Here is a 25,125-nt window from a genome sequence, read left to right on the forward strand (position 1 = left end):
GCACAGTCACGGGATGGCGCTATACTGGAAGTAACAGCGTACTAACTGTATATGGCAACGCCCATCCGCTAAGCGAGTTGCCGAGCCTCTGATCCCACACCACGAAAAATGCAGCGATGTCGATAAGAAACGGCAGCGCGAAAGTACCTTTCTACCCACGCTGACGACCGCCAACCGATCGACTCTCCTTCTTCCTACCGACTAAGGAAAGACAGCAGCAGCAACAGCTTTCCCCAGAACTCCCGTTGCCTGCAATCATGGCTGCTCTCAACAAGATCGCGCCCAACAGCCCTTCCCGGCAAAATCCTTCCGAGCTCGAGACCTCCCTCGCAGGTGCTCTCTCAGATCTGGAGACCAACACCCCCGATCTGAAGGCCGCCCTCAGGCCTTTGCAGTTTGTCTCTGCTCGTGAGGTAAGAAATTGAGTGCGAGTTTTGCTATTGATTTCCTGGAGAGATTTTGTTTGGTGTTTGAATGGTGGGAGGCATGTGAGATACATGGGGCCATTTTTCGCAAAGAAGACTTGAGAGGAAAGGATGATGGATACTAGAGCTCTGTGGAAATTGGATATTGTTTGCACAGAAGAGAAGGGACACCAGTTGGGTGGATAAAACAATTTCGACACGGATATGCGCTGATCCACAACTTGAAATCTTGAATTTCATCTACTGATTATGTATGCCCCGAACAATATAGATCGAAGTCGGTCACGGAAAGAAGGCTATTGTCATCTTTGTCCCAGTCCCTCTTCTCCAAGGCTTCCACAAGGTCCAGCAACGGTATGCCGATATTCAATCTCATGTCCAATAAAACGAAAACGAATGACATTTCCTTATCCAAACAATCTACAAAAACCCAAAGCTTAAACCCACTAACCCAATTCCTGCAATAAAACAGTCTCACCCGTGAGCTCGAGAAAAAGTTTTCTGATCGCCATGTCCTAATCCTCGCTTCCCGTCGCATCCTGCCACGCCCCAAGCGCTCCGCCCGCTCCCGCACTTCCCAGACCCAGAAGCGGCCCCGATCCCGCACTCTCACCGCTGTCCACGAGGCAATCCTCACCGACATCGTCTACCCTGTTGAGATCGTCGGCAAGCGTCTGCGAACAAAGGAGGACGGCACGAAAGTTCTCAAGGTCATCCTGCACGAGAAGGAGCGAGGTGGTGTTGACCACCGCCTGGACGCATATGGCGAGGTTTACCGGAGATTGACTGGCCGTGGTGTCAAATTCGAGTTCCCTCAAAGCAGTGCTACAGAGTTTTAGAGGACTGAGTAGAAAGAAAATAAAATGTTAAACGCAAATTTTCTTCTTTTCATTTCTCGTGCTTGGTTCTATAAACGGAATGTAACTGCGGGTAAAAAAGGTCTGGGGAACAAGGTCGTGGTGGAGCGTTGGGCCGTATTTGTTGCCCGCTTCCTTCTTTTTCTCCGGTCATGGAGGAAGGAATGGGGGCAATGAAATAAAATTAATAGGTTCGGAAATTTTGTCGTTTTTTTTATGGGAAACGAAGCGATGGGGTTTCCGCAATCTTAGCAAAATTTTATGTCATGTTTTCTTTTTGTTCTCTTTTGTTCCTTCTATATTTCATGTTTTTAATCTGCCTCTCTTATCATATCTCTCTCCGCGTGTTTGTCTGCATAAATGAGCTTCTTTCACTGTACGGAAAATACATCGACGAATCCTGAGGAATTTGAGGAAAAGACATGAATGGAAAGGAGGTGTTCCTGTCCTTGCTACAAATTTCCGTACCTTCGCTCTTGTTGACAATATTGCTGCTGCGGTAGGGCGAAAGGCTTGCGGCGTGGAGTAGAGGGTAAAAACGGATAACAAATATAAATATGGCATTGTAGGGCTGGTAAATCCCCGCGAGACAGGTACTCGTACCGTACCCAAAAAATAGAAGATAACCAACGTAACCCACCAACCCCCAGACACTCCCCTTTTATATTCGAGGAAAATCCTTTTTTTTAACCACAATAATGTAGAAAATCTACCACCAAAATCAGCATCTCTTTGATAAGCAAGAGTTTATTGCACAAAAGTTAGATACTAGTACTAGTATCTATCTATCAGATATAAATTGGTAGTTAAATTCCCTTCTAGATAGATGGATAATGAGAGCTCTAGTTCTAATGCAACTAAAACCCACATCAGAGCCTCTCTGAGCTGAGGGAAATGCACTGACGTGTCTTAAGACACCCCCCTAGAAAACAGGCTTAAGCAGGATGGTATACACCAAGATCAGGCATGGACCTGATGAGCCTTCTGTGGAGGTATGGGGGAGCATGTATCCAGTCCTAGTGGGCACATCTCTTCCTGCGAAGAGATTCTATCTCTCTGGAAAACAATAACTGGAAGCAAGCTGGATAACCAGAGCTGTAGTTAACATCTTATCACTATTCTATCGCGTAATTAAATCGAACATTATTCGGTTTCATAGAAGTATAAATATCTTTTATTATTGACATTTTGATTATTAAAGTAGAGACATGTCTTAAAGTGGAGAAGTGTTTGAGTAGGTGATCGGTCTGAGAAAGTGATAGATTTTGTTAGTATGAACGGATGACCTAAGAGAGGGCAGTTAGATATTCTCCGTAGCAAGTCTCGAGTAAGGGTAGAATGTAGAAAGGTTAGAAATAGGAAAGCCAAAGGCGGTCTGCGAACTTGAAATTTATCTGAAACCAAATGCAGCTAACCGCGATTCTCATATCCACCTCGTGTAATCCTACCAATCCCCAGCACCATCCAATAGGCAAGTTCTCTCTTCACCATCTCCGCCTCCTGTTGTTTCCTCGTATCAGGTCTAATAGCGAGTTCCTCTGCACCCCCTTCGGCCTCCCACTCCACCCGTACAAACACCGGAATCTCAATGACATCCTCGTCGTCTTCAATTCTAGTCTCATCATCCTCACCACCTTCCCCACCTCCTGGAAGTGACCCTGGCACAACCTCCATCGCCACAGTCGTCCAGTTCCTTCCCTTGTCCCATATCTTTCCTGCTTCAGCGACTTTATCCAGTCCTGATCTGGAAGAACGCGGGTCTTGCGCTCCTGATGATGCCAACGCTTCGTCCCAGACGTCACTGTTAGCACCTACTTCAAATTGCGGGCAGAGCATCGTGACTTTGGAGGCGACGAGACCTGGGGTTACTGATGGCGTAGCTAGGGTGACGCGGATGGAATCAAACATGTGGTTTTTGAGGGTTATGAGGAATTGGACAGGCCTACGGGGCTCGAGGGCGTCGAGGTTTATCGGGGGAGAGCTGGCCGGGAATGGAGGCAAAGGGCGCATGGTAATAAGTGGAATGTAGCTCAGGGCTATCAAACGGATCCGGAAGCGGGTTGATTGTGGTTTAAATTCAGGTTTGACGAGGATGTGCTTGCACGCTTTGCAGCGTTTTGATCTCTTAGTTCGAAGGAGGATGGGGAGGGGACGGAGTTCATCGACGAATTTTGTAGAGGGAGGTTGGGAGACCTTTTGCTCCACAGAAGCAAGGCCATCCCAGCCACAGTCCGAGGATGCCATTTTTCGAATGATTGCTAGTTCAGTGTTGGGGTCAGGTATATGAAGCCCTTCTGCTGGCGTGAGGGCTTCGCGCATGAGTGGTGGTTTTGACTGAGGCTTCTTGCTGGCAGCACCATGGAGATTGCCGATTCCTGTAGTGTAGAGAGACATTATGCGATTTAATGCACTGGGTGAAGAATAGAAACCTCCTAGTTCAGGTCCAATCAAGGGATCTGTAGGAGAGGCGGATGTTTCCGTTAACTGGGTTCTATAAAACGATTTTAGAGCAGAGAAACGGGACTCCAGGTCTACCGTTACTGGCCTTTCCTCTGAGAAAGGAGCCCCAGCTGACTTTTCATCATGAAAAGCAGGAGTTGTCAAGTCGTCTGGAGAGATGGGGTTTGCCAACGGAGATTTAACTTCAGAGGAGGTACGGCTCTGGCTATTCTTTAATGAAGTAAGCTGAGCACGAATGTTGGTTGGCTTATCGAATTTGATTCCAATATCAAGCGTTGTCCACATGCAGTATCCGCATGAGAGTACCCAAGGTCCGTTCTGGGCTCCATTGTCGGCGCTCCCAAGAGTTGTAACGGATAGGGGTGAGGTACATATTGGACAGTTAAAGCAATTGCGCGCACACCTGTATATCTTTCCTTAGTTTCAAGTTCATTCTGAATTTATTTTCCTGGCTCGAAGGGATTCGTACCTGTTCCCTTCGCTCCTTACCATACTGCTTGGTGTTTCAAACAAGCAATTTGGGCAGTACCAGCACACTATTTCTTCCGTTATGCATCTTGGACATTTTATCTGATGGCAATCCTCGCAGTACAATAGATGTTCAGGGGGGTAAAGAGAGTAATTCGCCCGAGGTGATCTGGGATCGAAGGTCCTCTCCTCATCATCGCTATCGGGGTCTTGCTGTTGACCACTAAGTGTGATATTTGAAAGGTCCTTTGAGAGCCTGTTCGTTGGAAGACCAGGAGCGCTCGATGTGTCTGCGCATGGACACGATATAAACGTGTAAGGAAAGGGACGAGCCATTATATAGCAGTTCGAAATACAAATCTTCTGGCAACACCCGGCAATTTCACTCTCATGCCTGAGGGAGACCACAATGGTGCTAGCACTGGCGAAGTTGTTCAAGAGGAAGTTCGGTTATGGCATGGGTCTCTTCCTGGCGCAAAACAGGTGTGGTCGATTCCAATTGAAATATTACGCGTGTATATCCAAGGGTCCCCATCCATTTATTGATGGCTGCGTTTCCCGCTTTTTCAATATTGAGATGAAGGGGGAGGGAGGCCCTCAGTACGATATGATTCCGTGTCCGCAAAAGTTGAACGAATAAACGGGTGCAACCTAGGGAAGGTGGATTTTAGGAGTCTGCGCCAAGTGAGGGCCAATATATGATTCCTGTTAATGAAGTCGAAGGACCATTGGTGGTATTGTTGTTTCCCCCGCGCTCTGGTTTTTGCAGGCTGGAAGGTGTGCTTCTGTGGTGACTTTACGATGGTTTCTGCCGCTGAACGAACGCCTTCACCATCAACACCACCACCACCACCACCACCAAAAGAGGATCGCTGTCAAAGAAACCATCTTTCTTTCATTTCTCCTCGTTGTTTACATTAATTGCATGTAGCCATATTCTGCATATGCATATCTACCCTTATGTCCTCTTTTATATAAGCTCTATTCGTGCATCTCACTCATCTGCGCCTGGAGGATCAATTTCATAACCCAATGCTGTTACGTCCAACGCTTCCGAAGTCTCCTCTTTTTCGGCAGCAATTATGCGAAACTACGAGAAGCTACGCGGTACAGGCTCCAGGGGCACCAACCCTAGAGGTATTCAACCGGAGGACGAAACTCCTGCAGAAGGAGCGGGCGGGGAGAAATATCAAGCTTGGTCGCAAGGTTGACTATCTTAAAGATGAGGTCGCATTTCGCCTGAGTGAGCGGTTACTTGTAAGGAAACTATTCTTTACATCCCAACAGCAAGCTTTACGCCGTAAATTGCTATATGCTTGAGGGAGATTTTCCAATAGCTAATGTTTATATTGTTTGGTCAGGATATCAACCGCCAATTCCCAAATGTTTTAGATCTGGGCGCAAACAGTTGTAATATCGCGAAAGCACTCACGCAGCCAATCCCTCCTCCAGAGCAGGAACCCAGAGATGAAAATAAACAGGCACAGGAGCAAAATGCTTCTGAAGCGGCAGTGTTATCACCACATACTACTGTCGGAAGTCGAATTTCAACGCTAACGTGCATCGACGAATCCCCATCCCTCCTATACCGTGATGAAGATCTCCCATTCAATTCGCGGCTGAAAATTACACGCCAAGTGGTTCCCACTTTAGAATCCCTCCCTTTTGGACCCAACACCTTCGACGCGATCCTCTCCTCCCTCTCCATCCATTGGATAAACGATCTCCCCTCTCTCCTGACACAAATAAACCATATCTTAAAACCAGACAGCCCTTTCATCGCCGCAATGTTTGGCGGCGATACACTCTTCGAACTACGCACGTCTTTGCAGCTAGCAGACCTTGAACGGCGCGGAGGCGTGAGCCCGCATATCTCACCCTTGGCTGACGTCCGGGATGTCGGGGGATTGCTAGGGAAAGCTGGCTTTAAGCTACTTACGGTTGATGTGGAGGATATTGTGGTGGAGTATCCAAATACGTTTGCCTTGATGACTGATTTACAGGCAATGGGGGAGAGTAATGCTATTCTGCGACGTGAGGCGGGACCGATATCAAGGGATGTTTTGTTAGCTTGCGAAGCAATATATAGGGAGCTACATGGGGAAGAGGGAAGAGAAGGGATTCCTGCTACGTTCAGGTTGATATATATGATTGGGTGGAAAGAAGGAGCAGGACAGAGGCAGCCGTTGGCCCGTGGGAGTGGGGAGGTGAATCTGAAGGATATACTGGGTGGAGGGGATTTCGAACAGCGGTGAAATGAAGCACGCTTCGCTTTTCCTTCGACTGGTTTCTTTATCTTGGATAACTGGCTGATAAAGGGAAATCCTGCGAGCGAACAGTGATGCTCCGCATTGAGATCGATATTAGAAGTGCTAGTTGGCCAAAGAACAGTTTTGTATGATACCCGCTGTAACAGTAATAGCAAAATCACACCCATGATCGTCTATTTAGAATAAAATTTTCTGTCTGTTATTTCTTTCAAACCGTCCTTCGATCCGTCATGACCCGAACAATGGATCCGACTCCAACAATATCAACCAATTTCTCATGCCAACTCAGCAACACGCTCATTTGTTGACCTCCACCTCCTTCCCCAATATTCCGCGCCTGTATTTGCGAAAAGCCCGTACTTTGCGGAGACAGTGATGATTTCTTTGACGGCGAGAGGCTCCCAGATGACTGCGCAGCCATCCCTTTATATCTATCGTTACGTATAAACAGTTAGCGTTGTGAATATAGAACGCTTTTGGGGCCTATGCATATCATATAACTCCGCGAACTCCAACAGAGAAAGAACTTTATAACCTAAAACGAAAACTACGAATAGCAACTCACAAGTACTTCATCAAACAATCCCCTCTCTCCGCTCCACCCTCCCCAGAGCAAACGCCCTCAAGCACCCTCGTCATCTCCCCCTGTCTTATCCCCGCCAGGACCTCCACAACGGTAGCTAGATGGACCTCTTTCGCTCTATCATCACCACCTAACGGCGCTGTGTCCAGTACATAGCGCATGACCCCCTCCAAGTCGCCGGACCGGAGCATTTGGCGGACTTGCGAACCGATGCTCGCCGCCGCGCTGGAGTTTGTGGGTGGAGGGCAGTTGCTTGGTACAAGGGTCTCTAGGGGAAAATTTACGGAGGATTCTGGGTCGATACTGTCGACGTCGACGGTGCGGTAGTTTATGAGGGACATTGTGCCGTTGGTAGTGGTGTATGGGGTTTAGGCTGGGGTTCTTTCGGGGGCTGGATCTGCGGGGGACGTGTTGAGTGGTTTCCACCGCGATGGTGGTCAGCTGAATTGCTTCGTACTACGTTGAGGAGGTAATGATATTATTGATCAAATTGGGAGAGGTATTGGTTTTTCGTGGGATAATAATGTCGGGTTGATATGTCGAGTTAACAATGCGGGAGGGAAGGCAGTTATGTCAGCGGCGGGTGGAGGCTCATGTCGTGCCAAGCACTGGCAAAACCAGAGCCCGCTGATCCTACGCGTTATCAATGTTTCAAGGAGAAGACGATTTTCGATGATAACAATATGCATGATTGTAATCAATATCAGCATGTTGAATCTCAACATTTCGTTTTCGTTTCATTTCATCTACTAATGATGGTATTTTTGTACTATGCATAAAAATGTCCCTTATCCTGTTCAATGGACTTTTGGACTGCCGCCTTGCAAAAAATGCCTATGATCAATGTTTAACCAAAAACGCCAAAAATGTCAAGGAATCCCAGGAACGCCGTCGCTATGCAGAAGATATATCTCGCGCAGGGAAGGAAATGGGAATATTAATAATGATACAAGTCGCACTAAAGAAAAACACACCGCATAGCATCCTAAATCAAGCAGAGCGAATAAATGAGAGCTTAGGTGCCAGACAATGTAATTGCAGGAACAGTGACATTCGACGCGGCCGTCGGAGGGACTTTGACTTCTGAACCTGCAGCAGCCTCCTCGTCCTTCTCCGTTTCAGCGGCCGGAGCCCCTCGTCCCGATGTCTTGGACAACATCCGTGAGGAGAAGCGACAAATGGCACGGAATCCCTTCCTGACCGGAGAAAATGTAAGACTAAGCCCCTTGCTAATAGGGTTCCAGATGGCGGATATGATGCTCACGGCAGCATCGAAAATAACCTGGAACCACGGGTCAGGGAAGCAGCGGATCAGGACAGCAAAGGGTATGCACATAATAGAGCAGAGGATGCAAATGAGCCATTGGATGCCATCGATGGGCCGCACGGAGAGTGCGGATCCGCCAACGAAGATGATCAAGATTTGTCCCGCGAACATGAGGAAATTAATGCCGATGAAGTAGTAGTTTTTGAGAATTCCCTCGAAGATATTGATCTTATTGTCGAGGCGGCGGTTGTTGAATTCGTTGAAGATCTGCATCCAGACAAAGGTGTTGAAGACAATTGTGTTGAGCTCCGCCTTAACAATCGGGTTACTAATGTCATAGTTGAGGATGCGGGCGCCGCCGAAGTAGAGGGTGTAGGTCACGACTAGTTGGTAGATGGTTTGTCCGATGATCATCTTCCACATTGTTATTGTGAACAAAGGTGCAGATTTGGGGGTTGGTTTTCGATCGAGGATTTTCTCTGTGGGGGCATCAGTAGCAAGTGCCAACGCGGCGAAGGTATCCATAATGAGATTAACCCATAGCAATTGTACCGGTTTCAACACACTCTCGTTATTGCTGTTTGAGACGGAAGACACGAATGTCAGACAGACGGCAGTAATGTTGACGGTAATTTGGAACTGAAGGAACTTCGCAACTGCGTCATTTACCGCTCGCCCCCAGGAGATGGCAGTAACAATAGACTTAAAGTTGTCGTCCAACAGAATGATCGAACTGGCTTCTTTGGCAACCTCTGTACCTGCAATGCCCATGGAAAATCCCACATCAGCAGTCTTGAGCGCTGGTCCGTCGTTGGTTCCATCACCAGTAACAGCAACAGTCTCCCCGAGATGTTTTAGGCGCGCAACTAGGATTCGCTTGTCTTCTGGAGAAGAGCGAGCGAGGACTTGCAGGTTGGGAAGGATTTTGTCCATTTCCTCATCCGAGAGTTGTCGAAACCTTGGTCCTTCCATCGCGATGCCTTCTGGCGTTTTGATGCCGCACTCAGTGGCGATAGCAATGGCCGTCGTAATATTGTCGCCTACAATCCAGGATCACCAATATTAGTTTCTGATGACCAATCCACGAAACCTGTCTTAAGTAATGAAGGTGAAATACAAACCTGTGACCATTTTCACGGAAACTCCGGCCATATTGCACTTCTGAATAGCAGTCGGAACCTCCGGCCTCAGAGGGTCTTGAATGCCCACAACACCAATCCAGGTCATGCCATGAAAGATGTCATCAAAATCAGCTATGGTACGGTCGTCTTCCATAGTCTTCGCACCCGCTGGTGGCCATGATTCGAAATCTTTGTATACCATGCCAATGTTGCGGAGAGATCGCTTCGAGTAAGTGTCGATAGTTTCGAGAATCATATCTCGCGAGGTCTCCGAGAGTGCCTCTGAAGTATATTGGCCACCCGAGGTGATAGAGATTATCTCACTGGATTTACCGAGTAAAATTTCCGCGGCACCCTTGACGTGAAGACGGTATTTTCCGGATGGCTGGCGGACGACGACACCCATACACTTGCGTGTAGAGTCGAACGGAATGAGCTGAGCAATCCCAGCATTAGAACGTTCCTCAGCTACATTCAGCAACCCAAGATAATTCTTCGCGAGGTTGAGCATTGCAACCTCTGTTTTGCTTCCAATGAACACTCGCTGCTCATTTTCTTCACCTTCGAACGCGGTCGAATTGAGAGCAATGCTTTTATGGAGAAGATCCCTAATTATAGGGGGAAGGCTCTTGAGCTTCTCTGCCATGTTTGAAAATCCTTCACCATCATCTGAAATCTGGTTGAAACTAGTGTCGATACCGACAGTTCCTGCCACAACAGTCATTTTGTTTTGAGTGAGAGTACCAGTCTTGTCTGAGCAAATAACAGTTGCATTTCCCATTGTTTCGCAGGCACGAAGGATGCGGACAAGGTTATTTTCATTAACCATGCGCTTGGTGGCGAATGCCAGGGCTAAGGTGACAGCCAAGGGAAGACCCTCTAATAATCGAGTATTAGAAATTTGCTTTCTGATTTGGGTTTGATCAGCAATCGGTGAGAGCTTACCTGGAATCGCAACGACAATAACAGTGACTGCAACGATTAAAATATGCAGGAAGTCTTCGCCTTTGCGTGCCGCATTCCCAGGATTATCAGGGAGTTGGACAAGGAAGCGAATGAGAAGGATTGTGAACAAAATAACAGCCGCACTATAAAAATTGGTGAGCGATATCCTCATGGTCAAAGAACGGAGGATGATTATATAGCAGCACGTACGCAGTTCCAAGACCTCCTATCCAATTCGCAAGTTTTCCAAGCTTCACTTGGAGAGGGGTGGGATCGTTCGGGGTTTGCAGCGATATCATAATTTTGCCGTAAGTAGAATTTGGCCCAACGCTGGTGACGAGATAAGTGCCAACTCCTTCAATGACTTTGCTTCCAGAAATAATAAAGGGATCGAGTTTTTTCGTAGATGTGCCATCCATGATGCGTTGCCACACCTCGTGGCCAGGTGTTTTCTTCATTTGGTCCGATTCTCCAGTAGCGGATGATTCATCGCATTTGACACCATGGCCGGTAAGGAAAACACCATCCGCCGGGATCGCATCACCTGGCTCCATGTGGAGGATATCGCCCACTGTGATAGTGTGAATGGAGACCATGATTGATTTCCCTGAACGGATCACTTTGACCTGGCGGTCGTCTTTCTGCGGGTTTGTCAGTCGAGAGCCATTTAAAATACACTATACACACTGGAGATAAGCAAGTTAAAGGATACGAACCCTCTTGTTCAGTTGAACGAACTGTCTTTCCTTCTGCCAGTCATTCGCTGCCGTGACGATAGTGACAATCAGGATAGCAACGCAAATGGCAACACCTTCGATCCAATCAACCTGCGATCCCCCACTAAACGTCTCGTAAAGGCCTAGGGAAAGGGAGACCACGGCGGCAATGGTGAGCAGGATAATGATTTTGTCGTTATAAGCTCTCCACAGAAGAATCAAGAACCCATCTGCTTTTCTTTCTGGTAGTTTATTGGACTGAAAAACCCGCACCCGATCGATAAACTGCGATTGTGTCGAAAAGCCAGTTTCTGTGGGCATTTTCATCATTTCGAGCTTCGTCTGCGAATATTTCTCCGAATAAGATCGTTTGGTGGCCTCTTCAAAAGAAACGGTTCCTTCTAACCTGCTTTCATCGATCGACAACCCCGATACCAAATCCGTTCGTAGCCCACGCTCCAAACCCTGTAAGCCTCCAAGTGCTACGAATGCTTTGAGGGACTTAGGATTTAGCATCTTATTCAATTGACCAGGCGAAAATGCGAACGGATTATTTTCCACTTGAAAGTCTTTGATGTTTCTCTGATCTGGTTCCAGAGCTTCTGATAATGGCACGTCATCGTAGTCAGCTCCGTTTTTCTCTAAGTGCAAGGCAGCTGTAGACCCAGCCCTTGATCTCAGAGTCTCAACATTTGAAAGAAATGAGCCAGAGCGCGAACGGAGAGTCTCTCCATCAACGGAACATGGGCTGTTCGGGATAAGCAGTGAGCCATCGTTGTGCCGAGGTGTGGGCTGATCTATCGAGATAGCGTCCTCATGGCTACATCTCGAATCCGATGTTGATGAGTCGGATATCTTTGACTAGATGTCAGGTTTTCATTCACACTTAGAAATCTTGAGGTTGGGCTGCCAGCCTACCGAAGTATTTATGAAGGTTGGAGGAGCCAGCAATTTGTTATTGTTGTTCGCCATCGGGCAATAGCTGGGAAACCCAGAGGCGAAGAAAAAGGATATGTTCCTTCAGGGAGGAGCTGGGGAGTTATAGAAGGAGAGATTGAAGATCGAATACGGTAAAACAAAGAAACGAACACGATCTAAAGAAGATAAGGGTCGACGATGGTTATTCGGGCGGAACCCATAACAATTATAAAATACAAAAGGCAAACCAGACCGATGGCGAAGTCCCTCCCTGCCCAGCCAACCATTTTCTTACCTAGCTTGGCCCGGGTTGTGCTCCCTGCATTGGACTGGGGTGGTCGAAAGAAGTGAGCATTGGGGCTGTGCTTCTTGGAATCCCCTTAACAACCAAGCCCGAGCCAACCAAAGCCAGGTGGGAGCGGTACGAGGCAGCGGGGCCATTCGCCCACCCGGCTGACACCGCAAACGTCGCAATACAGGCGCCGCAGCCCATGTTTGATCAGTGTCCCTCCACAAGCTCTTCAGGAGGACAAAATATTGGCCGCTCACAAGAGAGCCGCTGCCCTGTGGTCCAGGGGGTTATTTGGCTGCCATGATTGGCTGGTGGTAACTTCCCGAGCTTGGGCGCCTGGCCAATCACTGCCCGCCAATCGAACGGCGGTTGATTTGCCAGCGGATTAGCCACTAATCCAAAATAGTACTAGTGTATAAAGCTAACCAAGCTTGGGATCTTTCCCAGTAGTACGTACATGCACATAAAACATTTCACCTTGCTACAAGAGAGGGCGAAGAAGACCTCTGCACAACCGAACTTTGGTAGATCTTGGGGGAAGCTTCCAACTTCCAAGGCTCCCTGATGCTTCCCCAAGCTCTCGCTTCAGCTCGTATTCTGTCTCGCCGACTGGCACCGTTGGGGCTCCTTACTGACTGCGGCAAGGCGTGATGCTACCTTCCAAGTTCCAGCAGAGCGACTGAGATCAGCGAACTCTGTATATGCTCGAAAACTCACTGGTCTTGCCCTTGGACGAACTGTTTGGGCACTTACAGCAGTGGATTCCCCATCCAGATAAACATATCTACTTTTCCGTACGCACGTTTCAGGCGGATAGATTCTCATAGCTTACTTATGATGAGCGCTGAGTCCTCCTATCGGATATAACCATCTTTTCGTCCACGCTTGGTAATTATGTTACACCGCCCTTCTTGGCGGGAGGAATATCAATTCGTCAACTCTTCACGTCTCCTCAGTGAAATTAGCCGGAACAGGATATGCAGGGTATTTGGTAACTAGCTCTACTGCGTAGTGCGGGTAATCTCAACAGATCAACTCAGTGTGGGAGGTGGGGAAAGAGAGCTTGGTCATTTTTTAAGTCATTGTGCGGAGTGTGATGGAATGAATTTCCATTTACTGGCCTTTCTTTCAAATCCCAAACCCAGTGTTCTTCAGAGGGGAAGAGCCCCCGCTTCGGGTGTCATTTGTGCTCTGAAACTCCGCTCATTCCTGTCGAAACTGGTACTATAAAGTCGTGGTCTTGGTTTCCTTGCAAACCCCCATAGGTACACTGTCAGTGCTTTGAACCTTGCTTGGCCAGTTGTTGTCAACTGCTGTGATGCTGGGATTTTACCAACTGTTGACGTAGGCGGAGAGGCACAGCCGCTAAAGATATGATATGTAACGCATCCCGTTGATGGAACTTTTTGTGAGCTAATCCCGCAGAAGGCCACTCAAGAACTTTCGAAAAGCAAGTGCAAAAAGCGCTTCATCAGTAAAAATATTTACATAGTAAATATTCCTCCCTCAGTCACAAATCCTCCCGATAATAATGCGTGAAGACGAACCTCGTTTTTGAAAAATGGCCAACACCTTGACACCCTTAATGAAGAGGGTTTGAGTAAAACGAAAAGCTTGGGGGGGGTTAGTCCCACACACAGAATTAGCAAATATCCGCAGTGTTTCGGATACTGGCCCCAGAAGCGGGGGATGTTCTGATGCGGGATCAAATCTCTTGGTGTAGGAGTTTCCACACTGCGAGAGTCAGAACAAAACTCCAGCAAAAGATAGCATCACATCTCCTGGGGAATAGCATGGCAAGCTGAGCAATGACGTCGACTTGGCAAACGTCACAAATCCGGCAGCCGCGGTGGCGTTGTGGCGGACCACCCTGTGTCAATCTGTGGCTTTGACTGTGGCGTTCATTGCACAGCGTGATATTTCAAGCCAGCTCATCATGACCACATCAAACCTCCACCAAGATTTGATTCCTCGTGGTTCTTATATCCGCCATGTCCCAAGAACTAATTCACTTTTTAGGACTCCCAGGATGAAAGCGTACGTAATCGCACCGTTTGGCCTGAAGTCAACAACTGATCGCTGTGCCGCTGGCTCAGTTCGAGGCATAACCGCGAATATTCCCTCAGACCTAATATTCTCTTGGACCCGAAATCTTTCCCTGGTAATTCCTGCCTCTTTGCTGAGTTATGCTTTCCTTTCGCTTCTATCTCATCGCTATTTGTTCTCCTGTCGTGTCTACTATCCTATCAGTACCTGGCGTTCCTGAAGGAGAACTGATATACCTTCCAGTAACATTAAAGGAGCTACGCTACGATTGAGGTTTAACTCCTTCGTTTTGAAAATGTTAATTCAGATGACCATATCGAGATTATTTTGGAGGCTGTCGAACTAATTCTTCTCGGACAAAACCAATTGCGCGCCTCAAGATTCCCCTGTACGTGTTCATGTTCGACTGGCTAGTGAGTTCTATTGAGACCTCTCAAAATCGTGATCTTGTCAGATAGCTAATGCGACTTTGCACAATTCCAGAGAGATATTTTCTATCTTGAGCTGTTAGTCCAAGATCCATTACGTTCTCTAAAACGTCGAGTCTTACATTTACAATTTGCAGCAAGTCTAAACCGAAAAAATAAAAGAAAAGAGAAATAAAAGAACTTTGGCTGTCTTTTCGGCACGTAAGTCAACGCATGTATCAGCTGCGATGCGTTATATATGACTAAGAACTGATGCGTATCATATATAAAAAGCAAACGAAAGCAAGATCCAAATATAATTATATTATTGGATCTCTACTTATGTGGTTGAGTGTAAGCTAATCCCCCACGAGCACACATCACTTCAAATACAGTAAATCATCCATTGTGTACTCCCAACTAACCTGCTTTTATTTCTTCAGAATTTGCTCAGCTACGTTAACACTGCCCTCGGACGTATAATGTCCGGTTGCATTATAAAACTCGTGTTTCATAGAAACACGGGATAAGAGCCACATGAATTATAGATTTGTGTGATTTAATACCACCCACCTCGCAAGCCATTTTCTGAATAGCTTGCAAGCGTTGAAAAAGAAAAAAAAACACCTTTCCAGATCGCGGTTTGCCGTTCTAAATTCAAAAATGCATTGCAATAACGGTACAGTCACGTCTCACGTTTCGACGGCTGGCTGTCGCATGTTAACGGCTACCTAACGGCTACCTAGCAATCTTGTAAGTTTAGCTTTTCTCTCTCGCTCAATCTCCCCTTTTTTTCTTTATTTCTTCCTTTTTTTTATCCTTTATTTTTTGGCTATATTAAAGCTATTGTTTCTATTCATTTTATCCCTTACTTGCGCGAAATCAATGAAATATAATCTCCCCGCACGTCATTCTACTCCCAGCAAGAAAAACTTCCAAGAACGAATCCAAAAACAGCAGATAATAAGTGAAGCATGGAAGGAGATTATCAAACGAGCATGGTACGTGATATATCTTCCCTTCCTCTTAAGACATGTTTTCGCCCTACCAGCAACATTTCATTCGTTATTTCAATCGCCAAGATTCCCCCAATCTTTCGATCTCAACCGCCCTCTTCTCATCTAGCGAGACTCTCCCTGCCTCCAAAATTGCAGTGGTGACGATCGTATTCTTAATGGTTGGTAATCCACGATTATCCAGCTCTTCGAGCGTCACGCGTCCGTCGTTCAAGGCGCTTACGGCATCAACAAACTTCTCAAAGCTGATATAGCCGTAGCCTGTCTGACCGCCGAAGTTGCCTTTTTCATCAGGGGCATAGCGCATGTAAAACCTGCGAAGGGGCGTCAGCAAGAAATGAGTCACTTTAGTTTAAAAGACTTGAAAAAAGAAAAAGAAAAAGAAAAAGAAAAAGAAAAAGAAAAAGAAAAAGAAAAAGAAAAAGAAAAAGAAAAAGAGCTTTCTTGTGCTGTTCTGTCTGATGAGGTTGGCTCTGGGGCGCTGCACAATATTCTTTTTTCGCTTGTTGATTGGAGGCAGGGGATGTTTCAAGCGCGAGTGTGTGTTTTCGGGGCGGAGTAGAATATGTGCAACTTACGGGTTTATCCAGGCGACGTTAGCTTGGCTATCATCTGTCACATCATAGCCACGCTTGGCTTGGTCGATTCGGATTTCGCCTCTCGAGCCCATCCCTGAAGTTTCCAGATGGTGTTAGTTCTCACCAATTGCAAAACCCCCTTCCCAAAAGGCTTATGATAAATATATAGGATTGGGCGAGGAATAGGATGGCGGGGAACAAGAAATCAAAATCATTCGCCTGAACCCGTACTTACAATGGAAATACTGATTCGAATGAACCCCAGCCTTTTGTGGCGCCGTCCAACTGGCAGTATAGACCCCCGTAGCAATCTTGCTCGGCTCGCCCTTCTTCCTCCACTCCACTAATAAGGTAATCGTATCCTCCGTCTCCGGCACACAACCCAGCTCCACCGCGACACCCTTCGACGCCATTGCGGTCACCTTCACCGGTGCATAATCCGGCACCATACTCTCACAGATATCCACATGATGCGAATTCAGATAATAGGAGATATCGCTATCGCGGCCCGCCCAGGTCTTGAACGTCTCGAGCTGACTTTTGGGCTGGCTCATGTAGCTGTAAAAGTAGTTGAAATCGCCCAGGGTGCGTGCCTTGGCGCGTGCATCGGAGTAAGCTGGATCGAAGCGTTTGTGGTGCTCGACGAAGACGAGGACGCCGTGCTTGCGCGATTCGTCGAGGAGGTGGAGATGGTCTTTCAACAGCTTTGTAGCGGGCTTGGTGATCAAGACGTGGATCTTGCGCTGGATGGCGTACAAGGCGATGGGATAATGGGTGGTGTCGGGGGTGAAGATTGTGATTGCGGAACCCTGGGGTAGAGCATCTATGGCGGTTTTGTAGGCCTCTGGGTCCACTTGGTCGTCTGCTGGAAATGATTGAAAGGAGACATCTAGGTTGTTATAAACCTGGGAGATGTTTTTCTGGAGGTGTTGTTCTGTTCCACGCGTTTTTAGGAGCTGATTGGTGAACGATATTTATCACCCCCTCTCCCCTGAGTTTGATATAGAAACAGCTGAATGAAGGAATCCATATATGAAAGTTCACTCACTAATAGCGGGAAACTTGGACCCGGACACTCCTACCATGCTCAAATTACCAACTTTACCTCTCCTGCGCAGATCGAAAAGGGTCAGGCCCACAACACCAACTTTCTTGTCTGAACCGGATGCGTGCCCGTCCACAAAACCAGTGGTGTATTCTCCCGTTCCCACCTGCGAAACGGTATATCTGTAGTCAGAAAATTTCCTCCTTCAATCGATTTACTCAGAGATTGGGGAAAGCAACAGCCTCACCATCAGAACACTTGGAGGAGCCATCTTTGTTGTAATCGGAAATGTGCGTTTGTTTATAACTGACTTTTTCAATGAAACGAGTTCACGATTGTGACGATGGAAGGATCAATTAAATGAAAGGGTAAGAAAGCTGCAAGACGAGAAAAATGAGAAAGGAAATAGGAAGAGGTTGCAGAAGGATATAGCATATCAATTTTGCCTAGGTGTTTATGTAGGTAAGTACAGCAGATAATATCGTGAGAGGTCTCTACAGAGAACAGAATCGCGGGTAATTCCAGCCATCGGATACAACAAGCAAGCAGCAACACAAAGGGGATGCGAGCAAAAGTCAACTTGCGGAAAAAAAACTTTATCTTTATAACAAATTTGAAAGCCCATGGAACTTTAAGCATAGAACTGTTTGCAGTGGAATTTGTTTATATGTGTAGTTGTTTTATTTCAATGAATGAATATTAGCACTAGTAGCAATCATGCGTCAAGTAACTTAACTAACTAGTTAGTTAACTTTTCCCCTCTTACATCATCGCTTCCACCCATGATCCCCGCTAACAAGCACGCGAAAAAGCTTTAAGCCAGGGCACAACCGTCGATTGGTGCTGACAAGTCAAGGATGGAATCCAGTTTTGTTATCCCCGTGAAAAGTGCAATATATTCCAAAGATGCTATCTTCAACAAAAAAAAAAAAAAACGAACTTGGCTGGATCCTGTTCTGGTGCTGGCAAAAGCCGGAGAAGAATTCTGTCTCTTGGAGTGAGGTGTCCATGCAGCAGTATTTCCCATAACATACCCCTTCTGATGCGCGCTTGCTGTTCTCTATGCTGACTTACTCCCTTCATTGCTATTTGGTTTTGTAATAATCCCGCTTTCTTGGGTTTTCAAAAATTTTGTTGGAGGATTCCAATGAGGCCTGCTATTCCCTACAGTTACTGTATTGTTAGAAATCCATAACAAACAGCGCCATGATATTCAGAATCATCTATCATCTATAAAGTTAAAGATACATGTACATATAACCCTTTGACACGGCGGTTGATCATCGTCTCGGCATATGAAGAACTCACATTCCATTAGTTTTTGGACTGAAAATGAACCATTGGCGCGTTCCTAGCATTCACTCATTCTATGATCTAGGCGTCACATTCTCAGGGAGAGTTCCTGGAGTTACAGTTCCTGGGTCAGATCATCAAGAGACCTGTTCCGGCTCTAAGGAGTGCTTTATGGGCTCCTAGACGCGAACTTTTACGGTACTAAAACAGAAAACGATCACACGGTTTTCATGGCGAGTCCATGGCGGGGGATCCAGACGGCTACGCAATACGTGATGATGTTTATGGGTAATGTGCTTACAGAAAGGCATATAAAGATATTCTGGAGATATTCTGAATCAAGTTGATATAGCACATGCAATTCAAATGATAATAATTCATTCTTATCTTAAACACAACATCAACACACTATTTCTGCTTTCTTGGCTGCTTCAAGACATGTATCTGTTGAGTGAAGGAAGTATTGAGTGTAGCTTCTGCTGAGACTATAAAGCTTGTCTGACTTAGTTAATCATTGTTCTCCAAAAAGCATGAAGTGTTTGATTGATTGAGAGAGTTCAAGTTCTGACTGAGGAATATCAAAATTTACTTCAGAAGGGACAGCATCACGGGTTACAGTTGAACGTGGTTTATTAAAAGTTGGATGTGGTTTAAAAAAAGTGGGTCTGAAAAATAACCGTCGTGGCATCGATCGCCGCCATGGGTGTGGTAGACCATGTGGAGTTACTATTGAGTGGTTGATATTTAGAAGGATGCCCTATGATGTCTATTGTGCTGCTGCTTTGGTGGCTGAGCTGTAGTAAACGGAATTCTCTGGAAACCTTTCAGGTTCCATCATTAAATTACAACCAACACTTCTGGGCCTACTACATACCCATTCATGAGGGATGATTTCTATGACATCTCAGTGCGGCCTCCAAACATCTCGTTGATGTATGGGCAGGACCTTGGGCGTCTACTCCTAGGTTGTCACTACCCGACTCACTTATGGATTTAGGAAACGGATGTGCCTAGGGAATGAAATGGCCAAAAGATACACAACAGACTGACAGTGTACGGCCAATATGTACGTTCTGATAACTTGAGGCCAAAAACACGCTAAATATTTTGAATTTGTCTCCATCAGTGGTATACAGAGCGATGTGTCCGGGCGTTCTGGACTGAAGAAAAGGGTTGCTGACAATCTGTGCAGTACCAATGATAATCCGTATCGTGCTGGCATAACGCCCGTCGATTGGTAAAGAATCTGTTGCAACGGTTGCAATGACTTCTCCTTCCCCTTCTGTGGCTAAGTTGATGCGGGCTTTATCCCTGGTATTAGCCAAACCTTCCTTTGGCAGAGAAGTCCAGTTTAGAAAGTGAATCATGTGCACTACTCACTAGCAGACAGGAACATGACTGCCACGAGCTGGAGATAATATCGCTTTCTCTTCCTCCGCCTGAAGACTCTTTCCCATCATCTCCCATAGTAGATCCAGAGTGAAAGAGGGGAACTCCTCCAGCGTCTCCGCGAAGTCTGGCTGTGTTTTTAAAGATGCAACGTTCCGATGTGCAAGGCTGGATATCACATCTCTCAAGCCACCATCTGTGGATCCGTATATAAAGCGAACAACCGAGTAAAACGTGCTACCGCACCATATATGCCGAGCGGCAGCTTCGAACTTCTCTTTTGCCAGGCTTTTCAGCCCCGATATCCCATATTTTTCACCAATGGTATACATCCGAGCATGGAATAAAGATGGAGGATCTCCACTAGCATCTTTCTGACCTTCTCTATGATCTGATCCGGAAGTGTATCGATCAACAGACGTAGATTGTTCTTCGCCTTTGGCCATAGGAACTTCCTCTTCGAGGTCCGGCCCAAACGTATATTGATCAACTGATTGCTCTTCGGCTTCATCAACAGAAACTTCGGTGGAGGGTTGGCAAAATGAGCAGCCATCAACAACGTAGTCTAGTTTGTAGAAATAATCCACCATCTTCTCGACTACTGAAGGGTCTTCATCGTTGAGGTGTACCTCTCCGGTTTTAGCTTCCTAAACAAGTTATAATCTATAGTCACCAAAATCGTCAGACATCGTACCTTGAACTCTCCCTCGCATGCTGCTTGGAAGAAATCTGAGCGGGGGCAAATGATACATCGATGGACATCATAGCTCCTGACCCTTGAAAATATGGTAAAATCGGAAAAGAGTCCCGTGCCAAGAATTCTAATAAGAACGTCAGGTAAGCTCTCTATGATATATCAAAGGGAATTGGAAGTCTTGCCTCGACAGAGATTCTTTGAGCTCATCCACAGGTTCTGTCATTTCGCACCCAGGCGACATCCTTATGCCGCCCTCCGTGGCTATCTCTGATGATTACTGCTCTGGGTGCTGAATGTGCAGTTTTTTGGAGCGAGCTCTTGTCACATACACTCTTGGCGCCTCGTGACCATTAAGTGGGGTAAAGTCGAGTGCAAGAGCCAAGTGTTGGGCACCGGTTGCCCAGGATGCCAGTCTGCTTGGCATGTTATCTTGGCAGTTATTTGATCTCCATGCAAGATGATTGATTGAGAAAAATAGCATGGGTAAAAATTGATTGATATAGATATGGCTTGCTAGCTAGCTCCCTTCCTTCTATCTATACTATCTACGACCCGCCCGGCCCCACCACATGAGCTACTAGTCCCAGACATCAATATAAAGATGTAGGTTTTATCTAGATATCATACACAGACTTCATACAACTGAAGTAAATAGAAATAATATATATCTATTAGTATATACCACCACTAGATACCATCGCTAGATATCATCGCTAGATCTGGAGATCTGAAAAGTTGGATTTCTCTTCTCTTTCAAAACAACTTGAGTGTGATGGGTTAGCACCTGTTAGTCGTTAACTTACGCAACCAACCCCTGCCGCTCACCCGCTCACGTGCTCACGCGCGCTCATGAACACTTCTCTCCTCGCGATTTCCGCTCTGCAATGATGTAGTCTCTAACAATTCCTCTGCGTAACCTCTAACATTCTTCCGCCCCCGCGCGCCCCACCATTGCGCGACCTCCGATATTCTTCCATTCCGATTCCTCTTCTATAAGAACCCCCTTCATACGACTTTTCCTTCTGATCTCTTTTCTCTTTCTTTCCCTAGTCCGTTAATCGCTAGCATGCCTGTTACATTGAGCCTTCGGAGAGTGATTCAATAAAGCAAGAAGTCAGTTAATAAAGAGTCTTCTAAGATACATGAAAGTCAAATAACCAGCTCAAATGTAAAGACAACAGACATTCAGAATCAGAATTTAGATTTGTGTATCAATACAGACAACAATGATTGGGATTCACTGTATAGTCTCTTCTATGTCAATGATTTCAATTCATCAAATACATCAATGTCCACTGCTACAAATAAACAATTCCACAACTATGGAGATGATGAGAAGCGCAACATCAGTTTTACCTCAAAGTGCAGTGGCTTTTTCAGTGACAGCAACAGTGTTGTAATGGATATCAACTCAAGCAAAAATATGCTGGGGCTGTTTTACAAATGAGGTGATGTGGTGTCTAAGCCTCAAGTTCAGAGTGCTGGAGGCAACAAAGGTACATTACTTTCCTCCTCAATTTCTTTAACTCCTCACCATCCACTCCCTTCTATTCTCGCGTTGGCTATGGCTACCAATCAGAGGGTTTGCCAGCGGCCGCTTTGGTATGTCTGTCGAGGCAGATACGGCTGTAGAAAGTGTCACTGAAGCTGGCCTTCACACATGACAGTCGGGTGGAAGTAGAGGTCCGTCTCTAGACTCGCTCACAATACATTCAATTCATTAACCTCTTCTGTATTTCAGATGGCCTCATTGTGGTAGATGGTTCGATGGAGATAGGCCATGGTGGTGAACTCACAAGCGAGTCTGCAGGTGGAAAGACTTTTCTGCCAATGCTACCTGCCCATGAGGCACCCACTGATCAAGGTGATGGGCTAGATGGGATGGTGGATGATGGTGGAGCCTCAATGACTCCCAGAGAAGTTTCCTGAGAAGTTTTAGATCTGCTTCCCAGGTTCAATCACCATTCTGCATTCCCACTAATCCTCTACATGCAGAAACCCCGTCCCCTTACTATGGATAAAGTGGGCAATTCTGGCGCACCCTACGACGGCGTCTCTCCACATCCACAGAGTCCACCTCAAATCTCAGTTGACCACGCCGGTGCGACACAGAAGGAGTGGCTGGTCAAAAAGATTCTGAATTTCTGAATCTGTGTGTGGGAGGGCAAGCCACTCCTGAAGTACCATATCACATGGCAGTCTACATAGCAATCACAGTGTGATCTGATCTCAGGCTGTGAGAAACTGATCAAAAAATTTCATGCAGAGTGGAAGAATGAGCAGTCTTCACTGACTACTCTGACAGATCACATGCATTTCAAGCAGAAGAGAAGATTATGCAGAGATGATACATACAAGATTGTAAAATCAATTGTTTAGAATTCTCATCTATTTACATATCATTATCAATTTCAGCTCTGATTTGTTCTGTACTTTTTCTATCTTGATTGTTACTCCGTTCGTCTATGCTCCGGAGGTAAGTATAAAAGCCTCTCCGGTTCTGGGTATCTATATTTATATTCTTAAGCTGTAATAAATCATACCGCAAATCAACTCGAAAGAGTCACGCCTCAACAGAACCCTGTAGCTATCTAGAAACCCATCTGACTTGTAACAGGGGGCATTTGCCGCAATGCCGAATGCGAACTATGACGTGCGAAGACTTTCAGCAACCTCCTCCTTGAACGCCAAGGGTAGCACCAATGCATCTCCGCCGTTGTTAGAGCACCGTTAGACACCAGATCGCCTCAAGCTTACGGTCGAACATCTAGTTACGCGGAGATATCCACAGAGCAGGGGAGAGCAAATCATTCTGATCTTCCCTGGCTTTAAAAAGCATAGCTGGACTTGAGCACAACCAAGCTCGTTTCGCGTTCAAGTGGATCCTCTTTGACATCGGTCAGCTTAGTCGCGCAAATGAAACTCTCCTACGGTGTAAAATAGCCTCAAGAATATCATGGTGCAAGTCGAGCTACTGACTCGCAGCACGGGCACCGAGGTCGTAGTCCTTCCTTTTTAAAATAATTTTAACTATTCTCTTCTCAGGCCTCCGGTCGTCGCCGCCATGGTCAACTGTTATAGTCATGTAGAGAGGAGGGGTGATGGGATTTTCCAATCATGATTGGTTGTTATTGGTGGCTCATATGTGAGGGGATAATTGAAATTAAACAGTTCATTCTAGATTCAAATTAACTAGTTAGTTAACTTAAAAGCTTATGTGCATAAGCTTCAGACCCTTGGAAGAAACCCTTCCCCACATGACCCACACACACACACTACTAGATAATAACAACAACCAAGATTCAACTCTCTTACAAATATTCACAGCTTAGTCACTTTATATTCCATGATCATAAACTACTCTTTATTTTTATTAGAGCTGCTCTAATACTTTAGTTGCATACTAGTCATTATTCTGAGAATTAGCATGCCACAAAAATATTAGAATGACTCTAATGAAAACATAGAGATATACTGAAGTAAGTATTAGACAGAGCGAAGCGAAGTCTCTGATTGCTGATAGAATCAAGAATGGCAGCTACCTGCCTATCTACCTGATCAATATCAATCAATTGCTGATGGAATAGAGAATGTTAGCTACTGATGGACCTACCCACCCACCTGCCCACCTCACTGCATGATATTCTATTGATTGCTGATGAAATATAGAATGCTAGATAGCTGTCTATCTGTCTATCTGCTTATCTGCCTATCTATCTGCCTACCTACCTGCGCGATATCGGATTGATTGCTAATAGAATTGAGAATGCTAGCTATATAGCTAGCTACCTATATATCCATCTCCCTACCTACCAACATGGCTGCTCAATATCCAATCAATATCTATGAGAATAAACATCATCATCTAGCTGCTCATCTAGCTGACTCCCTGGCTGCCAACCTGTCTATTTATCTACTCACCTTCTTGATTGAATGGTATCTACCAATGGTGTATATTGACGGTGATATATCGATGATATATTTGGATGATGGCTAGCAATGATATATATTGATGATATCTAGCGATGATATATATCGATAATAGCTAGTGATGATATTAATATAACTTCTCACTTTTGCTCCGTCCTGCCCAGCTGCATATTTCATAAAGCTCCTGCTATACAATGTTGTGTCTAAGCTGTCCACTCCTTCAAAGCAATTAAAGATGCATTTCATCCCCTGGGACTTAGAGGTTCATTTGCCCACCCCTTGAAGGGGGGGTGCTGGGGGAAGGCTGCCCCTAGTATCAATTCAGTGTGAGAATATAGTATCGTATTTCCAGCCACTCTTTCTTCAAGCATTAGCTGGTGATATTTGAGTTCTTTTACTCCA

The 25,125-nt window shown here is 46.0% G+C and overlaps 9 protein-coding genes across 9 annotated transcripts; 4 read left to right on the forward strand and 5 right to left on the reverse strand.

Moving 5' to 3' along the window:
- Positions 1-126: 126 nt before the first annotated feature.
- HCBG_07359 (40S ribosomal protein S7E) lies at positions 127-1,858 on the forward strand (the record flags this gene model as incomplete). The annotated part of the gene is made up of 3 exons (XM_045434408.1): positions 127-413; positions 697-779; positions 898-1,858. The coding sequence occupies 3 exons, from the start codon at positions 258-260 to the stop codon at positions 1,262-1,264; spliced, it is 606 nt and encodes a 201-aa protein (XP_045284615.1).
- A 346-nt stretch (positions 1,859-2,204) lies between these two features.
- On the reverse strand, positions 2,205-4,546 carry HCBG_07360 (dynactin Arp1 p62 subunit RO2; the record flags this gene model as incomplete). Its single annotated transcript, XM_045434409.1, has 3 exons — positions 2,205-2,317; positions 2,698-4,145; positions 4,212-4,546. 3 exons carry the CDS (start codon positions 4,544-4,546, stop codon positions 2,205-2,207), a joined length of 1,896 nt encoding a protein of 631 aa, XP_045284616.1.
- Positions 4,547-5,073: 527 nt separating this feature from the next.
- On the forward strand, positions 5,074-6,465 carry HCBG_07361 (uncharacterized protein; the record flags this gene model as incomplete). The annotated part of the gene is made up of 2 exons (XM_045434410.1): positions 5,074-5,467; positions 5,572-6,465. The coding sequence occupies 2 exons, from the start codon at positions 5,243-5,245 to the stop codon at positions 6,463-6,465; spliced, it is 1,119 nt and encodes a 372-aa protein (XP_045284617.1).
- Positions 6,466-6,482: 17 nt separating this feature from the next.
- Positions 6,483-7,541, reverse strand: HCBG_07362 (Arp2/3 complex; the record flags this gene model as incomplete). Its single annotated transcript, XM_045434411.1, has 2 exons — positions 6,483-6,911; positions 7,046-7,541. 2 exons carry the CDS (start codon positions 7,402-7,404, stop codon positions 6,689-6,691), a joined length of 582 nt encoding a protein of 193 aa, XP_045284618.1.
- Positions 7,542-8,078: 537 nt separating this feature from the next.
- On the reverse strand, positions 8,079-12,523 carry HCBG_07363 (cation-transporting ATPase; the record flags this gene model as incomplete). Its single annotated transcript, XM_045434412.1, has 7 exons — positions 8,079-9,370; positions 9,452-10,330; positions 10,397-10,539; positions 10,607-11,037; positions 11,113-11,860; positions 12,326-12,349; positions 12,480-12,523. The coding sequence occupies 7 exons, from the start codon at positions 12,521-12,523 to the stop codon at positions 8,079-8,081; spliced, it is 3,561 nt and encodes a 1,186-aa protein (XP_045284619.1).
- A 1,360-nt stretch (positions 12,524-13,883) lies between these two features.
- HCBG_07364 (uncharacterized protein) lies at positions 13,884-14,722 on the forward strand (the record flags this gene model as incomplete). The annotated part of the gene is made up of 2 exons (XM_045434413.1): positions 13,884-13,916; positions 14,115-14,722. 2 exons carry the CDS (start codon positions 13,884-13,886, stop codon positions 14,586-14,588), a joined length of 507 nt encoding a protein of 168 aa, XP_045284620.1.
- Positions 14,723-15,840: 1,118 nt separating this feature from the next.
- On the reverse strand, positions 15,841-17,685 carry HCBG_07365 (D-galacturonic acid reductase; the record flags this gene model as incomplete). The annotated part of the gene is made up of 5 exons (XM_045434414.1): positions 15,841-16,105; positions 16,370-16,463; positions 16,605-17,303; positions 17,418-17,580; positions 17,662-17,685. 5 exons carry the CDS (start codon positions 17,683-17,685, stop codon positions 15,841-15,843), a joined length of 1,245 nt encoding a protein of 414 aa, XP_045284621.1.
- Positions 17,686-20,086: 2,401 nt separating this feature from the next.
- HCBG_07366 (BTB/POZ domain-containing protein) lies at positions 20,087-21,217 on the reverse strand (the record flags this gene model as incomplete). The annotated part of the gene is made up of 3 exons (XM_045434415.1): positions 20,087-20,743; positions 20,791-20,917; positions 21,123-21,217. The coding sequence occupies 3 exons, from the start codon at positions 21,215-21,217 to the stop codon at positions 20,087-20,089; spliced, it is 879 nt and encodes a 292-aa protein (XP_045284622.1).
- Positions 21,218-22,081: 864 nt separating this feature from the next.
- Positions 22,082-22,941, forward strand: HCBG_07367 (uncharacterized protein; the record flags this gene model as incomplete). The annotated part of the gene is made up of 4 exons (XM_045434416.1): positions 22,082-22,155; positions 22,373-22,395; positions 22,535-22,713; positions 22,789-22,941. 4 exons carry the CDS (start codon positions 22,082-22,084, stop codon positions 22,939-22,941), a joined length of 429 nt encoding a protein of 142 aa, XP_045284623.1.
- Positions 22,942-25,125: the final 2,184 nt, after the last annotated feature.

Source organism: Histoplasma capsulatum, assembly GCF_000150115.1.
Source record: "Histoplasma capsulatum G186AR genomic scaffold supercont2.12, whole genome shotgun sequence".
Lineage (NCBI taxonomy): Eukaryota > Fungi > Ascomycota > Eurotiomycetes > Onygenales > Ajellomycetaceae > Histoplasma > Histoplasma capsulatum.